This window comes from Panthera pardus, unplaced genomic scaffold (genome assembly GCF_024362965.1).
Source record: "Panthera pardus isolate Hobbes unplaced genomic scaffold, ASM2436296v1 HiC_scaffold_8, whole genome shotgun sequence".
In the NCBI taxonomy this organism is placed as follows: domain Eukaryota; kingdom Metazoa; phylum Chordata; class Mammalia; order Carnivora; family Felidae; genus Panthera; species Panthera pardus.
In genome coordinates, this window is record NW_026527013.1 from 126,894,090 (window position 1) to 126,918,987 (window position 24,898).

Genomic DNA, 24,898 nt, shown 5'->3' on the forward strand with positions numbered 1-24,898 from the left:
CCAGGCTTAAACCCCAATTCCCAGTGACATGTATTCTTTCCTAATAAATATCTATCCCAACTCTGCATATCATTAATTTAGCATACGTAATTAACTGCTTTGGCATTTTCATAGGCTGTAACTTACATGCTCTAATAGTCTATGCTAGTCGCACCTGACCATATAGGAATGAGTAGCTAGCTACCTATGGACCCTACCCTGGCGTTTGGTGGTGAGGGGAGTCATCTGTCCACATGTGTAAGAGCTAGCTCCCACCCGGCTCCTTACCCCCAGGTAAGGAGGCTCCTTACCCCCAATCACACCACAGAATTAAAGCCTTCCCTGAGAAGGTGAGCTCCCAAGGAGAAATGTCCATCCCTTTCCTGATCATGATGGAACTCAAACTCCTTAAAGGCCCATTCACTGACACCCCCTCTGTCAGCTGTAACTGGTCCCAGCCCTCACAAGGAATTATATCTCAGTTGAGGTCTGCCTCCATAGATTTTTTAATGGCTTGGCTCACAACTTTTTAAATTCTCCCAACTTCCACTCTTTATATGCAGTAAGTATTTGATAAATATTTATAGTATTTATAATTTTAAATAAGCATTTCATCGTTGAAATGACAATGTTGTAAAAGATTATTCAGGGATGCTATTTTGACCTAGTTTAAGACTTTGAAACATAGATTTTGTTTTTTTGGTCAATTTCTGGTCTTTAAAACTAGAAATTACAAGTACAAGGAAAGTAACAAATCCCCAGAATGCGGGAAAGAATAGGACAGACTAGAAGTCTGGATAAAAGATGCTTACTCGGTGCCGCTTTCGACCATCTGCGTGAGGAGAGAGATGCCATCCAGATTTATAAACTCCTGGGCAAATGTGACATCCCGGGAGAGGCTGGCTAAGTCCTTCAGGGCTTCCAGCTTGGCATCCATACTTGACGACTGGATTCGTTCATGGAGCTGCTGGGCGTTTTGAGCCTCATTGAGGACAAAAATAAATGGAAGAGTGTTCACAGAGGAAACCACAATAGACAAAAAACTACTGTTTCATTGAGAAAGGAAGACAACAGGGCCCAGAAGCATAAGACCATGTGCATTCTATATACCAAGGGCAGTTTTCCAACCTGCATGACTCCACCTTCAAGCAATGTCTGTTAATTTAATGATGGCAATTGGTTGCCTTCTTGACAAAGCCCACGTTTCTGTCTCTTGGAAAAGTAAGAGCACAAAAACAGTAAAGCCCCTGAAAGGGAACAGGAGTGGCAGTGAGGAGGGAAAAATGGGAAAATGTTTACCTTGTAAGTAAAATTATTGTCTACAAATGACAAAAAGCTATTTGCTTAGTTAAGCCATTACGCAAATTTATACAGAACATTCATGCGTTCAGTCAATATTCTGAGCAGTAACTGCCTACACAGAGTGTTCAAAAGCTTCACTAGACATTATTTCATTAGAAATAATCTTTCCCAGTTACTGAAAATCTTCTAGCACAACACACAACAGTGCTTATAAATTTTGCTTTTCAACATGTGTTTCACAGGCATTGGCTAATTACTGCACAAATATAAAACAAAATAATTAGGAAACCAAATCAGTAGCTTCGCCTAAAATTAGACATATTTTTAAGGCCTCTGCCCTTGGCTACTACATGCCGGACAGGGAGGAATGGAAATATATTGGATAATAACTTGCAGTTTATATTTCTCGTTCTTCCAGTAAAGATTTTCACAGCTACTTTTCAGTTGGGGCAGACGGTAAGAAAAATAAAATATTAAATTTTTCTGCCTCTATTTTTGCCTAATGGAAATAACTCAACATCTGTGGCAGTTACTATTTAACTCAAAACTGCAATGGGTGAAGCAATGTACTATCCTCATATTCTCCTTCTCAGCCACTTGTTTCTCCTTTGAAACTTGTTATATTTCAGAGAAAGGGGAAGAGGAGGTATTTGTCCCCGGAAGCGACGTATCTTCTGAATGGAAACTCATTAGAACTATCAGAGGAGCCCCGAGTGGACTGTAACAGGGTTAAGATTGCAGAGTGAAGGACGGGAATCCACACAGGTACTGAGACCCCAACAGGCTCCACAGTCAAGGTCCCCTTCCTCCCTGCCCAGTTCCCCCTTCCCTGTCACCTGAAAGTAGCCCCAAGGAGAGAAGGGGACCCAGCAAGGAAACCAATGCCAACACTTCAGATGCCGAGGCAGGAATGGAACCATGCCCCCATCACTTGGTCACAGAAGCACAGTGGTCTCCCATTGTAGTTATAACCAAAAAACTGACACTTTGCATCAGAAATTTTAAAAAAGGAGGAGGAGGAAGGTGGGGGAGAACCAGAACTCTCTCTACTCATTCAGTTTCCTGGATATCTGAAAAGTCACCCGAACCCTAAATCCCATGTTTTTTTGTTTTTTTTGGTTTTTTTTGGTTTTTAATTTTTTTTTAACGTTTTATTTATTTTTGAGACAGAGAGAGCATGAACGGGGCAGGGGCAGAGAGAGAGGGAGACACAGAATCGGAAGCAGGCTCCAGGCTCTGAGCCATCAGCCCAGAGCCCGATGCGGGGCTCGAACTCACGGACCGCGAGATCGTGACCTGAGCTGAAGTCGGACGCTTAACCGACTGAGCCACCCAGGCGCCCTAAATCCCATGTTTTTAAGAGGGAGAATGGAGAACTGAGCAAGAATCACTTTATCTTTTAAAATCATTCAAGGATACACTTTTTTGTAAATTTTTCAAGTGCACAGACAGCACTGACATATATTTACCCCAAGCAGATCACTTTGAATTCCTCGAAAAGTACAATCTCCTCCAAGCAGGAAGCCTGCATTTATTATACAGATTATGATAATAAGGAGTACTCAAAAATTATTTCATTGTCAGTATTAATGGTAACGGTGTGTGGTACTTCTAGTACCAGTAATAAAAACATCTAAGTTACCTGGGGCTTTTTATGAGCCACTATTCTAAATACCCCCATGAAGGAATTCATTTAATCTACACAACAATCCTACCAGGTGGCTGTCCTCATCACGTTCGTTGTACACAGGAAACTGAAGTGCAGACAAGTTATGTAACTTGCCCAAGGTCACACAGGTGGAATTCAGCGCAGTTGCACATTACCTAAAGCAAGAGTGTGTGCATGTGTGTGCACGCATAAGTGTGCACATGTCGGTGTGTGTGCATTTTGTCTGGCTACAGAAGAAGTTCAGCTGAGGTAGAGGAAAGAATCAAACATTTTTATGGTATGACACCATTTGCTGATTTCTTTATGGTGCACTAACACTTCCTGGCAAATTTGATGGAGACGGTTACATTTTTTAACATTTTTTTGTGCGTACATGAAAAGTGAAAGAGTTAGCATATGCTGACCCATATTTTTCAGTTAAACGCAAAATAATAAAAAACAATCTACTGACAGCAAGTGAAGTTTTTACAGATCCAAAATATCCCACTTAGAGTAATGCCCAGTTCTAGACCCTGTGGCTACAGCCAAATCATAAAATGCTTGTTTAAAATGAATATAGATTCCTGGACCTTGTTTCCAGGTATCATAATTCAGCTTCTCAGTAAAGGCCCAAACAACCGCATTTTTAAAGTTCCACCAATGATTCGGGTTTGGAAACCACCAGTCTTTAGAATACAGACACCAGTCTCTTGTAGGTGGACTCCATCTTATGATATCGCCTTGTGCACTGGCTTTCACATCTCACCATTCACCTTGCTGGGAATGTGAAGGTCACTACCAGAAAAGCATGAGCTATCGGGACGCTGAAAAACTTTACCCTGACAAACACCTAACCTTCTTTCAAGGAGTAGCTTATGTTGTGGAAGTTTTGTTCATGCGCCCATGGCAATAAAAAAGAATGAACTTCTTCTTTGGCTTAGATGTGAAAACTGAGCCTTTCTAATTCTGAGACCTAACAAGGCAAGGTGGACTCTTTCTGCCCAGCCAGCAAATGAGTAATTGTAACAGGATAAACAGAAACTACAAAAACCAAATGAAATCACGGTCTCGAAAGGTCAAATTAACATTAATTCATGCTGACTGAGGTAAGGTCAATGCTAAGTCAGACAAAAATGTCTCAGCTCATCATGTGGCCATTGAAAAAGGAGTATGAAATATGATTTCCAGAAAGTGGAAAAGAAGGCACCAGAAGACAGTTTGGCCAACTCCCACGATGCACTCTGTGGAGCTTATCACTGTGTTTAGGTTCAAGATGTTGTTGGGTACAATGTTTAAGAGTTTTTAAGCCTCTCTAATGTAATTTTCAACCAGAAGAATGTGTGGTAGTTACAGTACCCACAATTTAAGTTTAGCCAGATGCTTTTCCCAATTTTCAAATTTATTTTTAGCCTACCACATGGCTTTGGTAGAAACTGAAAATAAGAGTTAGACACAGTTTTCATGACATATGCGGAGTGAAAATAGTAACACTTGGTGTATTTTGTGCACGATATTTTTTAGGAAAGCAATAAAATGCACTGTGAAATAATACAGTTTAAATATGCTAATGCTACTATCCAAAGAATCTGCAAGCAAGTAAGAGAGACGAAGATAAGCAACACAGCCAGCTACAGTAGTCTAAATATTCTGGAGCGCTTTGTTTAGCTTTTGAAGTGTTTCATCTAGAATCAGCTGTCAATGAAACAACCTTAGTGGCCAATATTTCTCAAATTATATTATTATGAGTTGTCATAATCACTGACCAAAACTAGAAAAACGCTTAAACACTCTCTCTTTTACACACATACACACCCTGACTTTAAAGAGAGGTAATCATAGGCTGTCTTTGGTTTTGTTTGCTTTGTCCGTTGGCTGAATTCGCTCAGATGGCATTAGGTGTATGTGTGGGCAGGTGGGTAAGACCAATCAGTACAACTGAGTTACCCCATCTGTAATATGAGAATTGTTGAAGTGACCACCAAACTCAAACCTTATAGTCAATTTACTTGCACTGAACCTGAAATAAAAGTTTCCTCCTCTGAAATGGGAAATACAAGGAAAGGCATTACTGCTAATCCAGGATCTGCATGTGAGGACATTCCAGACACCTTCTGTCTTGCACTAAAGTTACCCTCAAAAATTAATAACCCAGGGGCACCTGGGTAGCTCAGTCGGTTAAGTGTCCGACTTCAGCTCGGGTCATGATTATCATGGTTCGTGGGTTCGAGCCCCACGCTGGGCTCTGTGCTGACAGCTCAGAGCCTGGAGCCTGCTTCAGATTCTATATCTCCCTCTCTCTCTGCCCCTTCCCACTCACACTCTGTCTCTCAAAAGTAAATAAACATTTAAAAAATTTTTAATAAATAAATAAAAATTAATATCCCATAATCACATATAGCAGAACTGAAGACCAAAGCATTTACTAGAAAGCTATAAACTAAAATCAACTTACAGGAGATGTGGTTAATCGAAGGATAGTGCCATTTTTTATTTCATTGCGATTCTGGAAAAGAAAAATAAAATCTTTGTAAGTCTTCAAATTTTAGAAGCTTAGTAAAGAAGAGAGAGCAAAGGCAAAAATAATCTAGTAGTGATACCATATAATAAGAATTCTTATGATTCAGTTTGTCACTTTATTCTCATAATTCTTGAGTGATTTTTAATTATTTCTACAAAGAACTTTAAACTGGGTCTCAGATGTATTAACTTTATAACAAGTCACAGACAGCATTCAGCACAGAAGTGAGTATAAGTCCAGAGAGTAGGAATATAGGGCCCAAGAAGAGCAAACCAAAAAAAAAGCAACTTTGAAAGGTTATTTAGAAAATACAACCTAACCAGTTCTGCTAGATTAAAACACACATCTGCACAAAAACTTGTACATGAATGCTCACAAAAACGTTATTCATAATAGCCAAAAGCTGGAAGCAACCCAAATGTCCAGCAATTGGTGAACAAAATGTGGTATACCCATTCAACGGAATATTATTAGGCAATACAAAGAAATGCTGATACATGCTACACCATGAATGAACCCTGAAAACATTACACTAAGTGAAAGAATCCTGACACAAAGGCCACCGCTGTTATGGTTCCATTTATATGAAATGTCCACAATAGGCAAATCCACTGAGACAGAAAGCACACTGGTGGTTTCCAGGTGCTGGCAGGTGGCGGGGGCTGGGGGGAGATGAACGCTAATGGTTGCAAGGTTTCTTTTCCCAGTGATGAAAATGTTCTAAAATTGATTGTGGTGATGATTTCATAAATCTAGGAATACATCAAAAACCACTGAATTGAGCACTTTAAATAGTGGATGTAAGGGAATGTGAATCCCATCTAAATAAAGCTACCTTTTTAAGGTTATATTAAGGAACTTGGTTTCTTAACATTTGCCAGCTCTGTGTGTCACCTTAGAGTGAAGAACACAGCATAAATAAGAAGAGCCCAAGTCAGTCTTTCTCCACTTGGCAAGCATGTTGGCGGTGAATGTCCTAAAGCTGTCACGTAGAATCTTTGGCATTGGAAGTAGAATCTCACTGGCAGTTTTATTTCCTGCCACCAGAGTACGCACCATTCTCAGCTTTCAGGAGGAGACCTTACGGGAGTCGCACATCCACATGCCCCACCCTGGAGCACAGAGGCCAGGAAGTTAATAAAGCGCCATGAGGATCATTCTCCTGCATCACTTAAGAGGAGCCACAATCTGGAATGTGTTCAGCAGGCACACGGAGGTGGTACAAAGCTTCTCAGGATAAGATGCCAAAAGCACACAGAACACACTCTCTCTCTCCCTCAGCCAATTCTGACTACTTATTGGAAAATGAATTTTCTAAAACGACTACCTAAAAGAAAGCAGGCCCACACTGTCTCCCAAAGAAAACTAATCCAAACGTTTATACCAAGGGCAGGATGGCCTGAAAGTTCAACTCTGTCAATTCCAGCTCAATCTAGAGCATCCGCAGGCAGACACCCTGGGCTGCCTCTGGAGAAAGCAAGCTTCTCATTATTGGAAGTGTCAGGCAAGGCCCGAATGACCACCTGGTCGGCAGGAAAGGTGAAATTAATTTCTGTCATTTAAAAAATCTTTCAACCCTAAAATTCTATGACTCTCTGCCAAAGGAGAGAAAGACAGCAAATTCTCATTATAAAACATTAAGGAAGCTGAAAACATAGCATCCCTCTTTCTTGCTCAGGTTCTAAATGAATTGAGAAATAAGAGAGTCAGAAGATGAAAACCTAAAATATCCCCTTTACTAGTTTTTACGGAAAACAAGGCTCAGGGTAAGAACCAACAAGACAGCTAACTGGACCCTCAGATTACCTGTTGAGGTCAGACCTAAAGCAGTTTCCTTCCCAGAGAAAAAGGGGCCCACTTTATTCTTCCCAAATAACCAGTCAAGAAGAAAAAGCAGCCCTGTGAACACAAAGAGGCCGGAAGGACTTAGGATAATATTTCCTCATGGAAATTTGGAGTGAGGGTAGGGATTCCTAATAATAGCAATAAACATTTATTGAAAGGCACCGAGCTGGGGTATTTTAGGGGTTTGCTGTCATGCTTATTTAACCATCATAACAACTCTTTTTTTAAGATTTTTTTGTTTTTGTTTTTGTTTTTGTTTTTTTTTTAATTTTTTTTTTCAACGTTTTTTATTTATTTTTGGGACAGAGAGAGACAGAGCATGAACGGGGGAGGGGCAGAGAGAGGGAGACACAGAATCGGAAACAGGCTCCAGGCTCCGAGCCATCAGCCCAGAGCCTGACGCGGGGCTCGAACTCACGGACCGCGAGATCGTGACCTGGCTGAAGTCGGGCACTTAACCGACTGCGCCACCCAGGCGCCCCTTAAGATTTTTTTAAAACTAGTCTGTATATCCAACGTGGGGCTCAAACTCACAACCCAAGATCAAGAACTGCATGTTCCACTGAGTGAGTCGGCCCTCTGCCCATTTTCTCTCTGGAAAAAGACCAAGATTTTGCATTTATCCTCAGAGGGGAATTATCCTCATCAACTGGTCAACGTACATGAGAGCAAAGAAGTAAGTATGGTATCAGCAAACGCCCTGCAGGTTCTCAGGGGTTCCCTGTGAGGCCCACAGTACAGGACCCTAGGTGGGGGTATGACTGGGGTAAAAGTAAGCAGCTGGCCCCCAGGTTGACTCCTGCAATGTTGGCTCCTGACTTTTGGGGATCTAAGTATGAGTTCTTTAAAGAAAGAGTCTTAAGCACTGTGTGTTTAAACCAAAAGCAGCATCAAAACCACCGACAGGAGGAGCTGGGTTCAAATTCCCCAACTTGTGCTCAGTGCGAGGTCCTTAACCACATGGATGTAAGTCTTCTCTTCCCTAAAGTAGGGAGAGCGAGCCATTGCATGGGGAACAAAGAGTAAGAACAAGAGGTGATAAATGCGCTGAGCCCAGCCTAGAAGTGGCTCAAAAATGAGAGGGACAGCCACCATTAACTAGACAGCAGCTCTCATCCCTGTGCCTCTGTCTTCTCAGCTAGCAGTTCATTTGCCTTTCTGGCTTTTCCTTTCCTCTGAAAAAAATGTGTTTCTAATCAGTGTTTTGCATTTTGGAATAAAAGAAGATAAGGGGAAGAGCTATTAAATTTGCATTAAAAATGTTAAGGTCCTGGGGCACCTGGGAGGCTCAGTCGGTTAAGGGCCCAACTGTCGATTTCAACTCAGGTCATGATCTCACAGTTCGTGAGTCTGAGCACAGAGCCTGCTTGGGATTCTCTCACTCCCCCTCTCTCTCTGCCCGTCCCCTGTTTGCTCTCTCTCTCTCAAAATAAATAAACATTAAAAAAGTTATTTTAAGTGTTAAGGTCCTGTCAGAAAGGTAGATGAGACTCAAAGAGAAAGGCAGTACAGACAGACCTGTGCTTCAGAGGCTGTGTTCTATCAGGAAAATCAACTGGATGACACCTCTTCGACCACAGGCTGATGTCACCTTCCACTCTCCAAAGAATGTAAAGTTGGTCAGCAAAGGAAAAGGCTTATGCTTTCTCTGATTCTATAAATTTCATCCAGGCAATGTAGAGCATCACTTAAGAGTGGGGTCTCCAGGGGCGCCTGGGTGGCTCAGTCGGTTGAGTGTCCAACTCTTAATTTCGGTTGAGCATCCGACTCTTGATTTCAGCTCAGGTCATGGTCTCATGTTTGTGGGATTGAGCCCCACGTTGGGCTCCACGCTGTCAGTGATCCCTACTTGGGATTCTCTCTCTCCCTCTCCCTCTGCCCTTCCCCATTTGTACTCTCCCTCTCAAAATAAATAAACATTTTTTAAAAAGTGGGGTCTCCTTGGGGCACCCCAGTGGCTCAGTTGGTTGAGCATCTGACTTTGGCTCAGGTCACGATCTCACAGTTCATGAGTTCGAGCCCCACATCAGGCTCTGAGCTATCAGCTGGCACATTAAGGTCCAGCTATCAGTTCACAGCCTGGAGCCTGCTTCGGATTCTGTGTGTGTGTGTCTCTCTCTCTCTGCCCCTCCCCCTTCTCAAAAATAAACATTAAAAAAAAAGAGTCTAGGATGCACAAAGAGAGTAAAGATATGACACTTACAAGGTAGACTGGCCTTTAGCCACTTAAAGAGGGAGGGGCAGGCATACATGAGGTGAAATTCTGGCTCTGATTTGCAGTTTGTGAATGTGTCCTGTCTCTGCAGTGGCCAGTTCGACAGTATGGTAGCCATATTTGTGTTTAATGCTTCTAGTTCATAAATTAAGAAGAAATCACAAAGCTCATGCTTTGGGAACAAAAGTGTATGTCTTCCTTCATTAGAAAAGAGTGAATTTCCTTATAGGAATTTCCTAAAAGGCCCTCGTAAACTCTTCAGTGGAAAACATCAACTGTTTGCATCCAAAGATTCTTTGAATCCCTCAACTGGAAAATCTCTGCTGTTAACACCTATCCTGGACTGCTGTACCATATCCATACATGCTTTGAAAGATCGGCCTAAATCAAATTCCAATTCTCAAGAAATTCTGATATTACCTTCTACGATAGTCTTTTGATATATCAACTTGACTAGTCTGCTCTCCCCAATTATTCAATCAAATATGCATCTAGGTGGTGTTACTGTAAAGGTATTTTGCAGGTGTGGTTAAAGTTGATAATCAGTTAACTTTAAGTAGGAGAGATTATCCAAGATAATCTGGGTGGGCCTGATTCCATAAATTGAAAGGCCTTAAATTCTACCAGTGGACAGCAGATTCAACTTTTACCCCAGAGTTCCAGCCTCCTCTTCCTGAAAGCATGCCCTATGCATTTTGGATTTGCCTATCCAGTCTCCACAATCACGTAAGCCAACTGCTTGCAATAAACCTCTTTGCACATATCTCCCACTGGTTCTGCATCTCTTGTTGAACCCTGACCAATACGCCTGCACCTGCCGAGACATTGCCCAAGCTTTGCATGGCTGTGTTTTCCCTTTACCACAGTGAGCAATATACTGGCCAGCTTTGTTTCATCAACAGGTTGTACTGGTGACCCCTGGAGAGCAGCTTCCAATGGGGCCAATCCAGCAGCATTCAACCAGGTCAGGGTCACTTTCCCAGGCTAGCCAAGGAATAACACCACCAAATGACATATAAAAGCATGTGGGGAAGAAAAGAAAACAATGGACCAACCTCCCCCCGCCCCCAAACAGAGAGGGGCATTCTGCAAAAATGAAGAATGTATCCATCGGGTCACAGGCCAAGACACTGCCCCCTGCCCCTCTCTGAGAAATCAGTCTTCAATCCTCCATTTTTTTGTATGACCGTCATATCATCTCTTTTAGAGTCACCATAAGGGCACATTAAAATACTGGTTTCTAGGGCTCCTGTTCCCTAGCCACTTTCTCAGGGATGCTCATTTTCGCTATAATCCTAAGTAACTCTGAGGCACAATAGTTTAGAATCATCCCAGTCTAATCCGCAAGAACACCCAGCACATTCAGACTAAGTATTGTGAATTTCAAGGAAATAGAGTCTGAGGCAAACAAGACTAATGCCAGCACCTCAAAAATGAAGAGAAAAGAGGCAGCCAGAACATTTGTGCAGTGAAATGTCCCAACTGCACACAGTGTACGAGAAGAAGTGGCCCAGTGAAAGCCAGCTAAAGCCCCACTGTCATATTTACTCATGCCCAGCAGTTCCTGACTGTACTAGCCCCTGACATTCACAGGCGTCTCGATAGGATGTCTTTGTGTTTCTTCACAGAACTAGCTCAGCGACTCAGTCTCTGTGTGGGTTGGATAATAAGATCCTGCTGAAAAATGTCACTGTTCTCCTATTTTTCCCTCTGAAATTTGTTTTTCTCAGTATGCCAACTTTCTATCTAGCCAGACAAATTAAGAATTATTCCCTGGTCAAAAAGCAAGGAAAGAGAAGGTCAGAGGGGGAGAGGGCGCTTACGACCCCAAAAAGCCAGACTCCTGGAGGGCAGGCAGCTCCGGGGTCTTTTTTTCCTCTGGCTCCCTCTCTCCTCCTCTCTCCTTGTCTGCTTCTCTCTCTCTCTCCAGATGTGACAGGGCCCTTACTTTGGATGTATTACTACTAAATAATGCTGTTTTTCACCCCCATTACTCAATCATCACAAACACTGATTTTGCATGTAAACCTGACCCTTTTTGTCCTTTATGTGTCCATTTGAGTGATCTTCAAATCTTCAGGCTGAAGGAATAACTGAGGACAGTACATGATATGCCGGTTGCTAGGTTACGCAGCAATGCCTCCAGACAGAGGACTACGGGTCTAACATTTGAGGAGCGATGTTAGAAATACCCTAAAATAAAAATCTGAACCTCCAAAAACAGGAAAAAAAAGAAGGCTGGGAGGCGGGGGTGAGGTAGAAAGATGAGAATGTGTGGCAAACTGTGGTAAATGCACATTCACCGTAATTCCCATTGTGGCCTTCCCCAGGTTCGTTTACCATCAGAGACCATGTCCCCATCAACCCCAGACAGCTTGAGCAATTCATCTTCACCCATTAATCGAAGGATCTGGGCTTGACTTCTTGTCCACTCTATTTTCCTGCCCCTAACTCGATTCTATTCTCAGTTGTTTTTCTTCCATCACTTTCCTTTTCACAGAACACAGGCATCCTTTACACAATTCCCAACATCAAGAGAAGACGGAACGAGGCAGGTATAAAGGAAGATATCTGCTAACTACCTATTTGTGATGTGTAAACACAGACCACGGAAGGAGGCCGAGGGCATGCTGCACAGGAATGGTTTGCTCTCTTTCCATATGTAATGAGACTCGGGGTAAAATGAGCGGAGAGCTGCAGGTAGACAGCTTGCAGGGGCCCAGGGAGTCTCCCGGGATGTCGTGAACCCCAGGGGAAGAACATAGGGAGAATGCTGGTCCCCCTCAGCATTTTAATCAACCACTTGTAGAAGACAGAGATGAAGAACAGTATGTTTTTCTGCAGAAGAACATGCTGTCTTACCTTAAAGGAACAAGCACTATTAGATGTTCACTCTTGATGAAAAACAGGCACCCTTTTTTTGCTTGCTTCCTCAGCCAAGTTCACATGGTAGGAGTGAGCACACACCTATCTTGGTGTCCAGGCCCAGGGACCAAAAGCTCAAGGTTGGACCCAATCCATATCCAGGTCTCCCTGACACCCTAGGATAAGAATTGACTGAGTACAATTTGCTAAGAAATAATGGAAGGTCATTATTTAGAGATGAGTCTTAGACTCAACCTTGAAGTCAGAGTAGGCAGCCCCCTTGAGCACAGAAGCTGAGGGGGACAATTTTAGCAATCCAGACAGCGGGATCAGCACCAGCAATGGCATAGTGTGGTCATCTGAGGAATGAGGACATGTATTAAGAAAATCTCTCTCTCTCACTACAGGCCCTGGGAGAACAGTAATGTCACGAGCATGATGGACCAACAGGGGTCTGGGAGCCTAGAAAGTGCAGTAGACCACAAGGAAGGAAGCCCAGGTTGGGCCTGAGCCATCTAACTTCCCATGTGACCTTGGGCAAGTCGATCAGCTTCAGTTTCCTCATCAACAGAATGGAGGCAAGGGGCCCAGCACCAAAGGTCAATTCTCTTCTCTTTTATTCTCAGTACAACAAAGAGGAAACATTTAAGGTTTCTGAGCAAAATTACTGATTATGATGAAGGGAATGCTTCAGAGAAATGAATCTGTCAGCAGCAGTGAACTGGAGTAGAAAGGAAGTAAGTTAAGGAGGTTGGCTGAGGTGATGAAGGATTCTAGCAACACACTTCTAACTACGATCACTGCAGGGCTTGGCACTTAACTGAGTCAGCCCGCAGGCTCCAGCCCCAGGCCCACCTGCCCTGAGCGTCTCCAGTCTCCAAGTTCACAATCTGATACAAGAACCCAGATCTGAAAAGCTAGTAAAAAGTTCTATGATAAAAATTTATGCCTTTCCTCACATGCATAACTTGAAGGAGAGTAAATATGGCCCAATTTTTGGTGGGTGATTTTATAATGTTTAACAAAAGCCTTAAAAATGTTCAAAATCAAATTCTAAGAATTTGTCCTACAGAAACATCAGAGGTACCGACATCTTACAAGGGCTGTCTAAGGCAGTATTAGTCATAATGGAGAAAAAAAAAAAAAAACCTAAAAGCAAATCCAGTGCATTATTTATTGTTTCTTATCTCAAAGCCCAGCTTTCTTGGCCCCACTTTGGAATATAAGAGCTACACCCAAGCATTCCCCTTTGCCACCTGACAGAATGTGAAGCTTCACCAGTGGAGGGCACCGGAATGATCCTGCCTGGTCAGAAAAAGGCTGCTGGCTTTCCATCCACCACCATGATTCTTATTATTTGATGTGCAAGTCCTCAGGCCTCCTGCCCTACTCCGCCTACAGAGGCCACTTCTAAGTCACTCTGCCTACTATAGACTCCTTTCTATAGTCCAACACAGGTGTGTATCCTTCACCTTGGTGGTGATGTCCCTGTGGCAGCCATGCTCTCTTCGAAGAGCCTTGGGGAGGGGGGCAGTTCCCTCTCTTGGGCTTTAGTTCTCAAACTGCCCACTCCTCAGACTAAAGGCCACAGCTGGTTTGCTGCAACTGCTTCTTCAGCATCCTCTTTTACCCCTTTCCTCGCAGTTAACCAGTTCCTACAAGGAACCATTTTTTAAAATAAAATGCTCCTGTTCAAATAATGGTATGGTTTCTATACCCTGACTGATACACAAAGTCTTCCAAAGGTTCTCTAATATGAAGGAAAATTGAAATGAATATAGTTAAGCAGCCCAATTATACATAACACAGCCATTAAAGGGCTGGTATAAAAAAATGTTTAATAATATCAGAACATGTCACATTGCATTGTGCAGCAAAAAATGTAGGTTGCAAAACAGTATTGTAATATGAGTCCAAATTGTTGGAATATAACGTGTGTGTATACACCAAAAAAATACCAGTGCCCGTGTGTAGATAACTACAGGAACAATGTTCCTCGTGTGCAACAGATGAAAAAAGGAAAGAGAGCAGGAAAAATGTCTGATATTGTGGGTATTTGCCCAACCCAGCTAATGAAGATTGTCTATGTTTCTGCAGGAGAAAGCGACCTCCCTGGTTTTGACAGAAGGAACTAGCAAAGCTGGAGTGAACCACATGAAACAGCCTTTCCCCTGCAGTCGTGTTTTATCATCCATTTGAGACAGAGACTTGATTCCCCAGCCCTTCTCCACTGCCATCAATTTTAACTTAGCCCCCAATCAAATGTCACATTGCACATGTTTAAACCGAGGTTACAATGTTGCTGGCAAGTTAGAGCCTGTGGCCTCAGAAACCCACAAAGTGCTGGAGAGGAGAGCTGCACTTACAGGAAAGAAGCTCATGCTTGCAAAACATACACATTTAAAAGGCCACCCCAAGGGCCCTGGCAGGGATCACCAAGGATGCCGCTACAGCAGTGAAAATGCCAACCCCACAGCTGACTCTAGCCAAAGCCAATGCAAACAACAGACTATGGAGGGAGAACAAGACGGACACCTCTGTAGCAGACAGCTATGGAACAAAGTGGGATGGAAACATCAGAGAGGGAGAAGTGAACAAGCTCGCTGGCTGGCATCAAAGAGACAGCACGGTGTCACATGATATCCCAAAAGTAACCTGCTGCTGTGGTGTGACCCACCTACACACTGGTATCTGAAGGGCCTGACTCAAAGCGTGGCTTCGCCACTAACAGCTTTGTCTCCTTGGACATTTGGCACAGCACCTGGCACATAGCTGGTGCTCAGTGAAATTCAGTAAATGAGCTACATGTACATGACAACATCTCTGGACCTCCCTCGCTGCCACATGAAGACAGTCATACCTAGACTAAATGGTATTGCTGTGGGGATTAAATTAGTGCTAACAACGCCTCGGTCTGGCACACAGAATGGATGCAACACATCATTCGTAAGAAGGGGCAGCTTCGCTACTGAGCACCAAAAATATGGAAAATCTGCCTGACAAAGAAGACGGAAGAGGATCTGAGGCAAAGGGAACACAGGTCAGGGCCATTTTGTTCACCTGCCTTGAGACATCGCAGTACAGCGATTCTTTTTCTTTTCTGTTTTTCCCCATGATCGTGGATGTGTTAGCAGTCGGGTGGAGCCTATGGACTTTTCTCTGAATAAGGTCTTTAAATCCAGAAATAAAATGCATACGCTTGCAAAAAAAACCCGATAGTTATGCAAATATTTTTAAAATTGTATCATAGTAACATATATGCTGCTTTATCAATGTAGTTATCAGCAACTTTCTCCAGAAATTGCCAGATCGTACATATTTTAAGCATTGCAGGCCGGAAGGGCTGCAACAATGATACATAAATAAATGGGCACAGCTGTGTTCCAATAAATTTTATTTACAAAAACAGGTGGCAGCCTGGATTCCACCCAAAGGCTATAGTTTGTTGATCCCTGTATTAATGCATGAAATAACAAGATACATTACAAGGTCTAATAACCACCATAATTTCTAATTAAGTGTAATGATCATAAATTACATGTTGAAGAAGCTGTAATAACAGTGATAAATGGAAATATCTATGATTTCTACTGGTAACATTGGCACAGATACTGCTTTACTACTGTGGCTTCTTGCCTATATTCATGACTGAAATAATGCAAAATTTATATTTTCACAGAGTTGTAACTTTCTTTCTGCATAAGTTCATGGACTCCAGGTTAAAACGGTGGTTTTCCACTGTACTTTAGAAGAAAATTCAAATACCTACTATGCTTTAAAAGACTCAACTGGATGTGGCCCCAGCCAACCTTTCCAATCCCATCCGATCTACTTCCCACCCCCAGCTCACTATCCCTATCACACCAAGTCCTTCATGCTTCAGGGCCTTCACACTGGCTATTCCTTTTCCTGCAATGCTATGATCTGCCTCCTTATGATCCACAAGTCTTGGCTCAAATGTCTCCTCTTTAGAGACATTCTTGATGCCTTATGGCAATCTCGGCCAAGGCCCACAGATGGACATCCAGGGCCTTGCAGGGAGATCCAGATTGCCCTGGAGCTGGCTTGACCCCATGAAGAAGACCCAGAACCAAGACAGTAACCCTGGGTAGCAGAAATCCTTACAGGAGAATTACTGCTTAGAGAGGAGGCATAAGTTTTCTTCTCGGGGCTCATGTGTTAGAAGAAGAAAGGTCCAAAGCTCCTTATTCTGGAAACCACATCCACACTGCTGTAGTTGTATTTCGTTTTTATCTGGTTATTTGTTAACTTGAGCCAAGCCAAATCATATTTCTGACCTGTTCTGGAACCTATATTCTACAGCTGGCCTAGCAGGCTGAACCTCAACTGTAACACCTACCACACTCTGCCCCCATATGTGTATCACAGTACGTTACTCACTTCCTTCATACCACATACCCCAATCTCAAAATAAATACCTTGTTTGTTTTTTAAAAATTTCTCGTCTGTGTCCACACACACAAGAACATATGCAAGAGAAGAGTGGGAATCTTCACATTTTATCATCATCAGTGCCTAAAACAGTGCCTGGTAGGTGAAACGTGTTCAATAAATACTTTTTAAGTGAATGGAATGGATATTTTAATCACAATTGAGAGTAAGAGCCAGAATATATTTGTAAACTAAAGCTAACTGCCCATTTATGTCTTCAAAGACAGACATACAGTCCCTTTCTTCCTTGTGCAATGCGAATAAATTTCAAACTATCTTTCCTTTCCTTCCCTATTCTATCTACAACCTTCTGTCCACAAGAGGATATTTATTTCATGCCTACTATGAGGCACATGTATCATTAAGCATTTTTTTAAAACAGAGAATTGACACGTATTTGCTCGTGTTCCAGTACCAATCCATGTGTCCGCAACGGTGTCCTGAATGGAAATGAGCCATATTCCACCACACTGGTCACCTGGGCCACAGTACCAGGCTGCCCAGGCACAGGAGCAAGGTCACAACAGCACTGAAGCTCTCCAACACCCAAGCTCTGCAGCTCATGAGGCTGTCCAGAAGCACTCCCAGAAATCCACCTGCTCCTGCCCTATGGGGAAGGGCCCCGTTAAGAGAAGAGGTGGGATGGATGCCCGAGGAAGGCAGGCTGCGGATTCAGTGCGGGAGACAAAGTACCCAACAGTGCACACAAAACAAAGAATGGGCTTCAGTGGACATCCACAAGAGTCTGCTTCATGCCATCCTCTCTTCCCTCCCTCCTTGCACCAGGAGGGAAATCAGAGTTTATTTTCTTTATTTTCTTTTAATTTTAACGTTTATTTATTTTTGAGAGACAGAGAGAGACAGAGCACAAGGAGGAGAGGGAGACACAGAATCCGAAGCAGGCTCCAGGCTCTGAGCTGTCAGCATAGAGCCCGATGCGGGGTTTGAACCCACAAATCGTGAGATCATGACCTGAGCCAAAGTCAGTCACCCAACCAGACTGAGCCACCCAGGTGCCCCACGAAATCAGAGTTTAAACAGAGTCTTCTAGAGGAGTTAGTAGGGATAACAGATGCAAGGGGCAGGAAGTAAACAGTCAAAACTTTTAAAGTTTTACAAACTCATCTGCATTTGAGCTTTCCTCTGCCTTTTTTCACTAGAGCACCCACACTGCACTCAGACATCCAGGCCTTGTCTCCAGAAGCTGTCTGTCTTGTCAGGGTAGGCAAGGGAACTAACTCTACCTTCGTGGAAAGCACTCATGACATAGTCAGCAATAACAAGACTGTGCCAATTCAGTTAAATAGGGCTTTTTTCTTAAGAGTTGATCCAAAGATAATTGCCAAAGAAAGCATTTCTTTTATAGACTTATTTTCTGGTGTAAGTATGTCCAATCCAGATGAACAAACTAATTGGTATGAAGGGACAACTACTTGGTGAATTAAATAAATGCCTTTTTCACATAGAGACTTGATAACAAGGTTTTGGGTTTTTTACTATAAAAAAGATCCTGTGAAATAAGATGACATATATCATAGAAACAGCAGCTGATTTAAAAAGCCATTTACAACATGGCTTTTAGCAAAAGGTAAAGGTATAAATAAAACTGAGATAAAATCCAGGCTGTACAATTAGTCATAGACAATCATATTCAAGTTACCTCCTTTCTCAGACACTTAATTTTGTTTATTAAAAAAAAAAATGGGAAATACACTGATAAATACATGCCAATGTTTGTAGAAATTAATTAAACTCAACAGAATGACTTGTAAACAGCAAATGCCCAATATATAATACATAAATAGCTATAAACAATGAAAGTGCATAAACACAGATATAACTTATGATGGATACATGAGGTCTTAGGCATACATTTTACTAAATGTACACTAAATGTCTACTAAATTTAATTGAAAAAAAATTTATAAGACTTTCATTGGAAAATGTCAAAGAACATTCTAATGAATTAATAAATGAAGATAAATCGTTTTCATGGATGAAATAGAAAAATACCATAAAGAAAGCAATTTTCCCCAAAATTAATCCATAAATTAGTTCAATGCTAATTAAAATCCTAACAGGATTTGACAAGCTGATGCTAAAATACATATAAATGGCACAGTATGGACTGGGAAGGATAATTTTGATAAAGAAAAAGAAGACAGGTTCATTCTCCTGGTATCAAGTTTTGTTACCAAGTTGTAAGTGATCGAAGGTGTGTGGTAAAGAACCAAAAAGCCACAAAGATACCTATACTCGAGAAAACTTGACTCACAACAGAAGCGATGATCAGAAGCAGAATCATGGGGATGGGAAGAAGGGCAATGAATTAGTCAACAAATGGTGCTAGGACAAAAAAGAGAAAATTAGAGCCCTGCCTAATGCATATGCATGCGTGCATGCACACACACACACACACACACACACACACACTTTCAAAATTGATTAATTACCTATATAAAAATCAAGACTTCATAGCTTTCGAAAGAAAACACAAAAGAATACCTTTATGACATATGGCTAGAGAAAGTGCTTTTAAACAAGACATGGGAAGCCCAGATATTAAAGGTGGGGGGGAGGAGATCAATTTAATCATCTTAAAATGAATATTTAACTTATTTTTAACAATAGACACCACAGGAAAGTTAACAAAAAGCTATGGACTAAGCGGAGCTATAGAAAAAAGAACTTGTGTCCACTTCCGATAAAGAACTCCTGTCAGTCAATGAAAGTACAACACTCTGCTCCCACTGCTGGACAAAGACTGGACAGGCAGTTTGTAAAAGGGAAATCTGAAGAGATAATAAACATAGGAAATATGCTCAGCCTCAGCAGTTAGGGAAATAGTAATTAAAACCACAAGAAGCCGCCCAGCATCCCCATCCACTTGGCTAAAAAGACTGTGACAGCAAGCACTGGTTAGGAAGGCGGGAATACGAACTCTACGTTATGGGTGGCACTAGGCCGGCTGAAGGTCGTTGGGCAATTTCTGGTAAGGCTGAATCGGGGCGCACCCTGCAACCCAAAGGCTTTCTACATTCTGTAGTGGAGAAACTTTCAAGTGAGGGCACATGAATACATGTACAAGAATATTCATTACAGAACTATTTGTGATACCAAAATTGGGGAAACAACTGCTTATCAGCTGGGTTTTATTCATGCCATGGGGTATTATGCATAATTCATCTCAAAAATATAACTTTGGATGAGAAACTTAAATTGGAAAATATTACCTACAGTATGATAGCAGTAACTTCAATTTTAAAATGCTAAACAATTCTCTATATTATTCACGAAAACATAAATATGTAGAAAACCTATAAAACATTCATGAGGATAATGTACATCAATCTCAGGCTAGTACTTACCTCTGGGGAGAGAGGAATAGAAAGAGAAACAGGAAGAATGACAGAGTAGGGCTTAAGCCAGACTAGCTTTTTTTTTTTTTAAAGATAATCTGAATCAATAGGCAAAATGTTAATATCTATTAACATCTAGATGATTGAGTATATGGGTGTCAGTTATATCATTTCCTGTGCTTTTTTGATATGTTTGAAATATGGCATGATTAAAAAGTTTTAAATTACTATTTAAATGATTTCTGCTTGACAATAATATCACTAGTCTAAAATTCATTGGTCTGAGTCAAAAGCAGTGGCTGGATTTCTTACATCTATGCATTACTCTGTAATGAGGGAATAATTAAAGATATAAGCATATATTTAAAAACAATGTGCTGACTATAAATTAGCCTTGCACAATCTTGTTCTTCTTTTCCCTGCCAACAGTTACATTCTTAAAACAACCAAAATGCAGTCTTTTTAAAAAGTGCCTATTAGTCAAGCCAGTGGTTTTCAAATAATGAAATGCTTTTGTTCTAAAAAGGGGATAAAAAAAATCCCTCAGATGATGCCTCAGAACCTAAACTAGACAAAGAGGCAGTGTATTAATATTAACATGTTTTATGAGCTCAAGTTTGTAAATGTGTATTTTATCAAGGTCATCAGTAGGAATTAAGGAAGCTTTTATAGTAACATAAAAATTCAATATCTGGTATTGTGGATGATTATCACAATAATATAACAAGCTTCCACATTCAATTTACTTTGTGTTTTATTATCTTACTCACTGTGGAGAAAATCTGGATGCATTTCCACGTGTACAAGTTTTCTACTGCTGTGTAACAAATTATCACAACCTTAGAAGCTTAAGACAACACAATGTGTAATGTCACAGTTTCTATGGGTCAGGAATCTAGAACGTTTTAGCTAGGTCCTTTACTTGGGTTTTTCAGGGCTGAAATCAAGATGCTGGTTGGCTGAATCCTAATTTGGTATTCAGAGGCCTCTGTCAAATTCATTCCAACTGTTGATAAATTTGTTTCCTTGTGTATGACTAAGATCCCTCTTCCCTCCATTTTTAAGCTAGCTATTGACAAGGAACCATGCTCAACTCCAAGGGGTTGCTCTCCTCCCATCCTTATCCTGGAGTCTTTTCCATAACATGACAATTTTCTCCTTCTCAGGGACAATAGGAGAGCATCTCTATAATGCTTTAGCTTCTCTTAAAGGGCCCCTCTAATTAGGTCAGGCCCACAAAGATAATCGCCCTTTTGATTAACCCAAAGTCAAGTGATTAAGGACCTTAACTGCATATGCAAATGCCTTGGAACATACAGTATGAGATAATCACAGAAGTGACATCCCATCATATCCACGGATCCAGACCATATTCAAAGAGAGAGAATTATACTGGGCATGTAACACTAGGGGGTGGGTATCTTGGGTGCCACCTTGGATGCTGCCAACCACACACACACACGTATGTACCTGTCAGTGGTAAATGTTTTGAGAGCCTAACTCGAAATCTAAGGATTCTTGGAAAAGGTACAATGGGACACCTTTTCTTTCAAATCTATATAACTAACATCTAATCTCAACTCTCATTCCTGATAAATATTCAAATTCAGACCAAAAAAAAAAAAAATCCAAAACTCACAGAAAGGAATCAAATTAGATTTTCACCTGTTACTGGACACCAGCCATGCTCCTAAGCCAATATATCTGAACCACCCCTGATCTATGTGGGCCAGCACACAGGTGCAGCAGCAGTAAACCTGCTTAATGATTTTGCTTGAATGGATGGATTCATGCCTGATTTAAAATAAAACAGTACAATCTTCCCAGTCAATGACACATTTATAAGCAGTGTAAATATATGCACAGGGATGGAGGAAATGAAATGCTTCATATTGATGTCTGTTTAAAGTCAACTTAACCTGGCACCTTAATAATGATGAAGCTCTTATTACAGTTTCTGTTGATTCTTTTACTTATGTTTAAAGAACTCAAAATAATATTTTAAAAGGCTGTATAAACTAAATACATCTGCAATTCCTGAACCACCTCTGAAAACCCCTGAAATGGAACTTTCTTCATAATAATACAGAAGATCTTCATTTCAATTCCAAAATTCACCGCCAGAAGCTCTGCAACCTAAAACTCCAAAACCCCTAAGGCTTCTGTGAGCCCTAAATGCTTAAATGAAATCATCCATTAAAGTGCCTGGTGCCTAGGGGGTCCTTAACAAATGGTGACTGTATAAGCCAGGATGACCCCGTTTCTTTGACTCATCATTAAACTTCTATTTTCTAAGGAAACAGTGAAAAAAATCACAAAAAGCCTCAGGTTGAAGAATGGACGCTATTGTATTGTTTTAAAAAACCAAAAGAGAGAGGGGCATCTGTGTGGCTCAGTCAGTGAAGCATCCGACTTTGGCTCAGGTGATGATCTCACGGTTCGTGAGTTCAAGCCCCATGTCGGGCTCTGTGTGGACAGCTCAGAGCCTGGACCCTGCTTCAGATTCTGTGTCTCCCTCTCTCTCTCTGCCGCTCCCCTGCTTGTGCTCCTCTCTAAGATTAGTAAAACATTAAAAACAAAAGAAAAAATAGAACAGAAGAGAAAAAAGGCAAGTAAAAAGTCCAAACAAAAAGAACTGATTTTAAAACTGAGTTGAATACTTTCAGCCATGAAGAAAGTTTGACAAATAAATAGAAAATATGACTCACTGAGGGATGACCACAGCTAGGTGACTTACATATTGTCTTGCTAGTATTAAGCCTTTTATTCTTCAGTACACAATGAAATAGGCAGAGTATATTAACTAACATGTTAAGATGTCCAGTATGTATTACGTTAAAATGTAAATTATGCTGGGGCACCCGGGTAGCTCAGTCAGTTGAGTGATGGATTCTTGATTTCGGCTCAGGTGGTTATCTCAATGTGGGATCGAGCCCTGCATCAGGCTCCACACTGTGCGTGGAGCTTGCTTAAGATTCTCTCTCCTTCTGCCCCTCTCCCCTAACTAGTGCTGTCTGCCTCTCAAATTTAAAAAAATGCAAGTTATGAAAAAATGTGTATGCTATGATCTCATTTTGCAAGAACAAATATGTATCCAAACTCAAATATGTATCCTGAAATGTTAGTTTTCTCTAAGTAACAGGATTGTGATCATTTAAACAATTTTGACTCTTCTTTTTTTAATATCTCTCCAATGTGCTTACCTTATTTGTGTAAATTTTGTAAATGAAATTTGATTACTTCATATCAGCTTGCTTAGGAGCAGCAAATACTGAGAAAAGACTTTTATATAAGTTACACTAAATTAGTAAAGTGGCACCTCATTATTTTTTTTTATATATCTAAAAACCTAAACCTACAATGCTTGCAAGTCTGAAGTTACAAGAGATAAGGCATCTGAACACAGGGGAAAAGAAAGAAAAGTAGATGAACAGAGCCCGGGAAGAGACATTTTTTTAAAAGATGGCTAATAACCTAAAGATGATAGTGAGGAAAGATAGAGTGAAAGAAAAATGAAGTCACAGAGAGACAGAAAGGAAAAATCAGCAGGAAGAAACGGGATCACAGGAGGGAAAAATAAAAGTCAGGGAGCAAAGAAAGAATGGCAAAAGGGAAGAAATACATTTTTAAAAACCATAATGTAAGAGGAAGCTATCCCTTCCTAGTCATCTCTTAATGAAATGCAAAATCTTAAATAAGGTCATAATGAATCATTTTTAAACTTATGTTTTGGTTGGGGTTTCCCCCCCTCCGACAGGAGTGAGAAATGACAAGTGTGCTTGATAGCCAAGGTTGACTTGACCTCTATCAGTACCAGAGATTCGACAGCACTGCAATTAACCCACCAGGTCTCTTTCAGATCTTTCTCTGTAGCTACAGCACCAACTTCATGATCGTCTTTGAAAAATGAAGAGTGGTTACTTACTGGTTTACAAGTGCAGTTGATGTAACAAAATGCTCACTTTTGTATTTGGACTTGAAACTTTAGGTGTGGTAAAGGAAGTGAACCAATTTCCCCCAAAATTATTCTCAGAAGAAGGAGTAAATATCAAAGTGCCTAATAAATTCCCTTTATTTTCCTGTGAACACTTTCTCAATTTATACAATCACTGTCCCCCCTCCATCCTCAAAAAAGAGAAGCAACAGATCTTTTCGCCTCTTGTATCCTTTATCGAAGTGGAAATTGTCTCATTGCTACTGTATGTTTTAATGATGTAAACTTTCTTCTACTTTTCTTCTTTTATATTTTCTTCTTCCTCTTAGCTTAAGCAGTTGAAATCTAGCAAAAGTGAAAAAACACATTTTAATCTTTGGATAATCTCTGGAAAGTAGGAAACCTGTCTCACAGCTCTTCTCTGAAAGAGAAAGCTAAAGAGATGTTGCATACGGTGGTTTCATGAAAAAGCCCCAGAGTTCTCTGCCACTCCTTCTATAGAGAGGGTGGTCCCTTGTCCTCTGCTCTTGATTGTGGGCAGGCTTATGACTGCTTCAAGCAAAAGAGTATAGCAGAAGATTCCAGAGAACTTCTGAGGCTAGGTCATCAAAAGCCATGCAGCTCCTGCTTGGCTCTCTTGAAACACTGGCTCTTAGGAAGTACCGTCGCAGGGAGCTTCTCAGAACACTGCTACATGCTGCAAGGAAGCCCAAGCCACATGCAAAGGCCACATGTAGGCACTTCAGTTTATGGTCCCAGCTGATGGGTGCCCACCCTTTGA

At 41.2% G+C, this 24,898-nt stretch overlaps 1 protein-coding gene across 6 annotated transcripts in view; it reads right to left on the bottom strand.

Annotated features, from left to right (window-relative positions):
* Positions 1-24,898, bottom strand: part of ELMO1 (engulfment and cell motility 1) — a 534,040-nt gene that overhangs the window by 366,041 nt on the left and 143,101 nt on the right. For all 6 annotated transcript variants that reach the window (XR_008420442.1, XM_019418107.2, XM_019418110.2 and 3 more), the window contains 2 exons: positions 5,382-5,432; positions 792-961 (listed from right to left, as the gene is read on the bottom strand). Coding sequence is in view for 5 of the 6 variants with exons in the window: in XM_019418107.2 (XP_019273652.1) it covers positions 792-961; positions 5,382-5,432 (221 nt within the window). In the remaining variant the exon portion in view is untranslated. The remainder of the gene's footprint in view (positions 1-791; positions 962-5,381; positions 5,433-24,898) is intronic.